At 41.5% G+C, this 8,332-nt stretch overlaps 1 protein-coding gene across 1 annotated transcript; it reads right to left on the bottom strand.

Annotated features, from left to right (window-relative positions):
- Positions 1 to 945: 945 nt before the first annotated feature.
- On the bottom strand, positions 946 to 8,027 carry LOC150068165 (olfactory receptor 7E24-like). Its single transcript, XM_090347397.1, has 5 exons — positions 7,938 to 8,027; positions 6,997 to 7,049; positions 4,549 to 5,504; positions 3,360 to 3,410; positions 946 to 1,061 (listed from the first exon to the last, which is right to left on the bottom strand). Exons 1-5 carry the CDS (start codon positions 8,025 to 8,027, stop codon positions 946 to 948), a joined length of 1,266 nt encoding a protein of 421 aa, XP_090203523.1.
- Positions 8,028 to 8,332: the final 305 nt, after the last annotated feature.

The raw sequence follows: 8,332 nt of genomic DNA, 5'->3' as shown, positions 1-8,332 counted from the left end.
ATCTCATTGTGACTTCACACAACTAGTGCAAAATCCTAATTTTTGACATCACATTGATGGAATGACATCACTGACCTACCATAAAATCCTAACCATTGTGATATAACATGGCTATTTTTACATCAGAGAAGCTTTTACCTCATATCCTGATTTTAGCCTAAGAAAGTTTCAGACATGGCAGGCATTGTGACAGTAAAAAAGATAATCATGACCTCACATCAGAATTTTGGCATCACTGTCCATTGTGACGTCATTGTCACATTATGACATCATAAAACTACTGTGACACCACAGTGCTTGTGGCAATCCATTAATTAAAACTGAATTAAAAGAATCAGTGCCTCACACGTGGAGATGAAAGAAACTCCTGCATTAGTCATAGTCTCATGCTCACAATTCACACATATGCCCAGATACTATTTGTATAGGTTTCTAGTTATGAATATGGAGAGGTAGTACTTCTCTGATCATAATATCTGAGGTATTCTAAGTATGAATATATGCACAATTACAATTTCATGGATTGACATAAAAAATAATGGTAACACCAGTGGGTTTTTCTCTCCAATACCAGGGCTTAAATTCAGGATCTCCTGTTTCTATCCTGTTTGCTTAGTTTGTTTGCTCATTTGAACTACATCTCCAGCCTGCCTTTTTGCTGAATAATTAAAATGAGTTTCAAACTTTTTTGTCTAGCCAGACTAAATGACATTTACAGGACAGATAGAAAATCCTGAAAATAGAAGAGGAAAATGCAAGTGACACAAGAAGCAAGTAAAAGTACACCTATATCATTGACATATATTCAAAAGAAGTGGTTTGGCTTGGCTCTGATATTAAACTACCCCAAATCCTGGACTTGTGATAAGCCATGCACAAGGAAGCAAGTTATGGTTTTATGAGGCCCAAACCACTGCTTTGTATGCATTGGTCTGATACGTTACATTACGCCATAGGAGAAGTTACGTAGGCCAATCTCTGAAGGCATACTGCTGGTCTGTTCCTGACAGGCTTATTTCCATAACACAGGAAGATGGCATACTGTGGTGGGTAGGTAGATTCTGTAACAGTATAAACGTAAAAGACTCTGAACTTTACTTATTTAGAGTTTTGAGGTTCATGGGGTTTGAACTTAGCCTGGGCACTGTCTCTGAGCTCTTAGGCTCAAGGCTACCACCCTACCCCTGGGCCTGGGTTCTGTCCCTGAGCTTTTCAGCTCAAGTCTACCACCCTACCCTTGAGCCAAGGCCCCCTTCCATTTTCTAGAGGTTAATTGGAGATAAGAGTCTTAGGTCATTTTGTGCCCTAGCTGGCTTTTAACCTTGATCCTCAACTCTCAGCCTCCATAGGAGCTAGGATAAGAGTCTGAAGTTTGTTTGAGTGCTTCTCCAGTATGTTCTTAGTTGATAGTTTTACTGTTCTTGACAGAAAGCATCTTTCTATCTATTTCCTATGTTCATGACAAAAAGTTATTTCACTCCAACAATGAATATTTCACTATCGTAGACCAACTATTAGAAATTTATAATAGTGGCTTTTCTCTTCTAGTAAATTATAGCCTTAGACTGAGGGTATAACATCAGTCTAGTATTTCACTGGCACTTAGGTCAGCTTTATATTGCAGTCCAACCAAAAAAAATACATGAATGAGTGTTGGGTCTTCAGTACCAACGAACTGAGCAACTAAATCTTTACAGTAGAAAATTAGTTGTTGAGGTTTCCTTGCTTAAGATGGTGCTTTACTACTGAGTCAAAACTCTCATTTCCTCATTTTTTGAAGGGGGTATACATTTTGAGGAGCTTACTTCATTAGGGAAAACAGGCCCCTGCAATTCTCCAGTAGCCTTGTTGGAACCATGAACTACAGATTGCCATTTCCAGAGGAGCTAGGATTGCTAACTTGAGCCAAAGGTCATCTATCCTTTCCTGTGTTTTGAACACATTTAATTACTGTCCCCTCACCAGAGGCCCACTGAGTATACAGTACAATATTTGATTCAGAGACACAAAGACAGACAGAGAGAGAGAGAGAGAGAGAGAGAGAGAGAGAATGATTTGTGTGTGTGTGTGTGTGTGTGTGTGTGTGTGTGTGTGTGTGTGTGTGTGTGTGTAGATTATGGCCTAACCAGATATTCACTGTGATATGAATTTCGCGGGATATATTGTAAAAATTCAATTCTGTATTGGTAGATAAAAACTATTTCTTAGATTTGGATAGTATAATACACTCTGTTAAGCACCAGGACCAGAGTCCAAGAACTAAATTCACAAATAAATAGTGACACCAATTTTAAAAAATTAAAAATATTTGGTAAATAAAAGAGTTAAAAACATTTTAACTACATCACTGGGATAGATGATTGATAGAAAGGCAGGGGACACAGTGTGGGATTCAGCCTGTGACGTGGTAGACACACACTGGAGCCAGGTGGTTCACCACCAGGCTGCTGGAGAAAACAGCAATTTCTGTCCATGAAATCACTGGGAGGAGGGCAGAGGGAAGAGGAGGAACACACAGAGGAGCACTTCCACGGCCAATGGCACCACATCTGGGGGCCTAACACATCTAAAGGGACCACCTGTGTCCTCGCCACACCGTTTTCACCTAGAGGGTTCAACCTAGTGGGGGGGGGTTCTAGACACTGTCCATCATCCCACCCAGCTCATCACATCACCAACTCTGCAGTCAGCAGTATAGACCCCACTGAGCCAGCTTCTCCTTCCTGTCCCCTACAGTGCTGGATAGTGGTTGTGTGAGCCATTCCCATTTCCCCTACTTCATTCTGCAGAACATCCAACACAGACCCAGAAAAAGATCCAGATACGCAGTGTAAACCAGCTCAAAAGGAAATTCCTTCCCCTACTCAGCCCACTTTCTACTTGACCAGACGCAACCTTCTGCATGTAGGCTCAACTGACTCAAAGGCAGCATTTACCTATCCTGATTCAGTTCTGGTCCAGTTTACAGTGGATTCAGGTTCAATGTGGGTTCATTTTGTACACAGAACATAAAATACTCACTAGTGGTGCCAACATGTTTCAGTTAACACGAGAGACACTTCACAAGTCTCTTTCAACCAGTGCCAAATAGGTTCAGTAGGTCCAGCAGTGGGGCAACATCTCACCACCACCTCAGCTCAGATGAACAGCCATGTCCAGCTCACCCACAGGCCTAGACAAGGCCCATACACACCGGCAGAGTTCAACCTCCATAACAGACAAAACATATTCCTGACCTTCAGAGTTAAAATTATTAATATTCTCTTGCCAATGGTTTTCTTCTTGATGAAAAATGACCTTGAGTGCACATGACTTCATCTACCCATCCAGATCATGACAAGGGAATATTTACTCCAAACCTCCCTGCACACTGGGGGTGGACGAAAGCTTCAGGCTCAACTCTAGGGTTCCTGTGAAGGCAGCAAGTGTCCAGCGTCAGGACGCAAAAACCACAGGCACGAGATACTCAGCTGTGAGCCCATCAGAACTGCAGTCATTCAAAATGAAGGTGGATGCAGACCAGGACTATTAGCTACTGTAAGGAGCCTTGAAGTTACAACACAGACCTCAAAAGTACCCAGTCTCTCAGAATATATGCTTGCGCTTGAAGAAGAAAAAATTGGAAAAGTTCCACAGAAGAATTTGTTTAGACTTTTCCTATATCCCAGAAGCAGCTCAAAGGTCAAATGAATTTCATTCTATTCATCCCTTCTCTATCATTGCTCCTTCCAGGAAAATTTTTTTTCATATATTTTTATTGTAATTAATAGAAGGGTTGCATTACATGCACAGAAAGAAGGTGCATTACTTCACAAAAATTGATACCCTTTCTCATGTCTTGGTCCTCATTTCCCTCCCACCACCCCACCCCTCATCTTTTTTTCTTCCCTTCCCTATACGACTTCAAATAACCAAATACACATATATATATACAATACATCAGATAACCAGGTGAAATCCTGTAAGAATATGAGATAACCAAGGCAGCAAAAAGATGAGAGATAGCATAGTACATGAAGGACAACAATCATTCATTATATGGCTTTTGTCTCTATATCCTGGAGGTCTTTCATTTAGTGTCATTCTATATGGCTTCATGTATCTAAGTTTTGTTCTATTGTAGATATCTGCTGGGAGAGCCCAAGGTTTCTACTGATTATGACAAATGAGCGAAACCATTGAGCCTATGTTCCTTTGTGTCTGGCTTACTTCACTTAATATGATTTTTTTTCTAAGTCTTTCCATTTCTTCCAGGAAATTCTTAGAGTCTAAAATACCATTGTAATTTTCTTCTGTGCACATTCTATTTACATCAATTGCATTGAGAACCTCACAGGCACTACTCCTCTGCAGAAAAACCTTTTGTTCTCCAGAACTGAATCTTTGCATCTGTCTATAGCAACTCAGTCTCCAGAATCCTAAGGCTCTTAACTACTGTGCAACAAGGGAACAAGATGGGGAATTAATTAGCCAATTACTCTTCACATTTTCCACATGGAAGAAGAAGCAGAGAGCTGCCTAATTCTTCCATTTAGTTAAGTGTCCTACCCAAGTCCTGAATTCCAAGGATCCTGCTGCCCAGCCTCCTCAGAGTCCTGCTAATGTCCCTGTTCCTCAGGCTGTAGATGAAGGGGTTCAGCATGGGGGAGACCACTGTGTACATCAGCGAGGCCACCACAAGATTCTTGGAGCTGTGGAACACAGTGGAACCACAGTACACACCAAGCAAGGTGCCGTAGAAAAAGCAAACCACCGACAGGTGAGTCCCACACATGGAGAAGGATTTGTGCCTCCCACTTTCTGTGGGGATCCTGAGGATGGAAGAGATAATTTTGTAGTAAGAGTAAAGGATCCCTGAAAGAGGAAATAGCCCGAAGATGACAGTACTTACATATATGAACAAGTTATTTGTAAGGGAACCAGAACAGGACAGTTTAAATATTTGAGAAGCATCACAGAAGTAATTTGGGATTTCCACACTTTTAAAGCAAGTGAATTGTAAGATCAATATATTGTGTGACTGGGAATCCAGAAAATTAAACAAAGCAGACACCAGTACTAAGATGTGACAGCAGAGAGGGTTCAAGAGGACCGGGTATTGCAGCAGGCGACAGATGGCCACAAAGTGGTCATACGCCATGACAGTCAGAAGCAAGTCATCCATGCAGTCAAAAAAGAGGAAGAAAGACATCTGGGTGAGGCAGCCCCCATAGGAGATGGCTCTGCTATGATTCTGCATGTTCACCAGCATCTTGGTTACCGTGGTAGATGTGAAGCAGATGTCAGCCAAGGAGAGGTTACAGAGGAAGAAGTACATGGGGGTCTGGAGATGAGGGTCAGAGCTGACGGCCAGGATGATGAGCAGATTTCCCAGCACGGTGGTCAAATACATGAACAGGAAGATCCCAAAGAGGACTTGTTGTAGTTCAGGGTCATCTGAGAGGTCCAGGAGATAGAACTCAGAGACTGTGTTTAGATTTTCTGTTTCGAGATCACTCGAACACCTGCGTAAAGAAGAAATGTCATTAGAAAAACAAAATATGTGTCCAGTAATTCTCAACTGTATATACCTGATATCCAAATATTTATAATTTTAAATGTATAACATACTTGAGGTGCAGTGTACATAGAAATATTTCTCTGTTATGGCAATCCCCCACTTCTAGCCTCTTCTGACCCAGAAGTTTGCCTATCCTCCTGTCCTACTGGTGAACAGCATTGTTAGAAATCACAGAACAATTTTTAAATGACTTTGTTGTTTCTTGGACGGTTTATTAAGGGGAGGTTTAATTTGTTGAGCTCTAGAGAGACTTATCTGAAGAAGAAATAAGAATAGCCAGTAGACACATGAAGAGATGCTCTCCATCTCTGGCTATAAAAGAAATGCAAATCAAAACAACTTTGAGATTCCACCTCATTCCAGTTAGAATGGCCATGATCAAGACATGTAATAACAACAGATGCTGGCAGATATGGGTACAGAAGGGAACACTACTACACTGTTGGTTGGAGTGTAAATGTGTGAGCCAGTGAAGAGAGCAGTATGGAGAGCAGTATGGAGGGCTAAACATACAGCTTCCCTGTGACCCAGCAATCCAACTTGTGGGCATCTACCCAAATGTCCATAAACAAGGCCCCAGTAAATCTACCACCACAGCCACGGTCACTCAGCATTATTTACCATAGCTAAGATATGGAACCAACCGAGAAGCCCCTCAATCAATGAACAGATCAAGAAAATGTGCTTCATATACATCACCGAATTCTATGAACCATGAGAAAGAATGGCATCAACCCATTCATAAGGAAATGGAAAGGCCTGGAATAATCATATTAAGTGAAGCGAGCCAGACCCAAAGAACCGTAGGCTGCTTGGTTTCCCTCATTTGTGATAATTAGTACATGTCTAGGATTTTCCAAGCAGAGGATCACAATAGCTCAAATCTATGTGCATATGACCATATAGGATGATGCTAAGGTCAATGAACTCCAGGATATGGAAACAAGAGGGTTTTCTTCATGATTTTAATATAGCAAGTGAAGGTATTTCTTGTTTCTAATGCCACCCCCCATTATGATTTTTCCCTTCTTGTCACTGAATCTGATTTTGGTACCTGGTGAATTGTATAAATATATATATGTACTTGAATTAGGAAAGGGAAGCGAAACAACAAAATGGTGAGACAAAGGACAAAGGATTACCCCATGTAACAGTAACACACAAGACCATGTGTTGAAAATGCACTCTACAACTGGGGATGTGGACAGAGGGAAAGTGGGAGAAAAACATGGGTGGGCTTAACAATGTCCAACAAGAAATGTACTCACTAGATTACATATGTAACTGTAACTCCTCTGTACATTACCCTGGCAATAAAATGAAATTGAAAAGGGGGAAGGGATGGTAATGTACTTACCTAAATTAATTTTTTAAAGAAATCCAAAAACAGAACAGAAATGTGAGTTAGAGCATGTTGATATGATACTACAGCTTACTCATGTCTTGAGTCAAGAACAGATTCATTGAAGATCATTCTCATAAGAATCATCTAAAGGATACAGTTCCATCACTTATAATGCATTCACAATGAGGCAGCTATGAACATAGTCAAATTTTACCATTCTGAGAAGAAATCCAGACCCCTGAACAGTCACTCCTTATTTCACTGCAACCCTAGGCAGACACAAATCTACTTTTTGGTCCCCCTGGACTTGGCTATTCTGGTATTATGCCATTTGCAGGGAAATGGGTGGACCTGGAAATGTGCTATTGAGGAGAGTAAGTCAGGCTCAGAGACAAAGAGCACTTGAGTTCTCTCAGACATGGCTGTTAGATGTCACATATCAACATGCAATGATCAACATGTCAGTGCATCTATACAAAAAGTGAGCAAAGTGTGAGGGGTAGGAGAGGATTCTGAGGGTGTCAACTCCTGGTTCACCTAAGCTACAGATTAATAAAAATAAACATCAGAAAGCAAAAACAGCTAATATATATATATATATGTGTGTATATATATATATATATGTGTGTATATATATACATATATATATATATATATATCTTCCGGTTTCCAGTGGCTCCTGCCTGCAATTGTGAGATCTGAGGAAGGCAGTTCCCAGTCACCTGAGCAAGAATGTTCATAAGACTCTTACCTCCAGGGAACCACAAAGACAGCTGGAAATGGTACGAGCTATGGCTTAGGTGATAAAGGGCCAACTTCAATCAAAACACCTTAAGGACATCTTCCAGGCCATGGGTAAAAGATCTGAAACCAGCGCAGGCATGCACACACACATACCCACACACCCCCCCACACACACAGGGAGGAAGTTGAAGCATATGAAATGAGAAAAAATGACATAAAACTGGGCTCAGAAGTGAGCACAGGGTAACATGTCAACCGTGGATCATTGTTGTGTGGTGTTCTTGTCACCAACAGCAGCAGCAGCAGTAGAAGCATCATCACCATACATCTCCTTCTCCTCTTCCTCATCCTCCTTCTCATCATTATCAACATCACCATCACATCATCATCATCATCATCATCATCATCATCATCATCATCATCATTATCAACATTCTCTCAGTAAAGCTGTCCTCATGCTCCACAAAACAAATCTCCAAAGCCCTTCTCAGACTCCACCCTCAGTACTGACTCGCTTAAGCTGCCTCTCTCTTCAGCCATGACCCAGGTGGACAGATCTGAGGACCCCAGACCTGCTGTGCAGCACCAGTTCAGCCTCTGGCCTCAGGGTGGATGTGAAGACACCATGGAAGCAGAGCTGGGGGACGGTGACAAGGAGGAGGCAGATGGAGGAGCAGGGTCCT

Source organism: Megascapheus bottae, chromosome 1 (genome assembly GCF_031878675.1).
Source record: "Megascapheus bottae isolate mThoBot1 chromosome 1, mThoBot2.hap1, whole genome shotgun sequence".
Classification (NCBI taxonomy): domain Eukaryota; kingdom Metazoa; phylum Chordata; class Mammalia; order Rodentia; family Geomyidae; genus Megascapheus; species Megascapheus bottae.
This window is presented reverse-complemented; position numbering and strand designations above follow the sequence as displayed.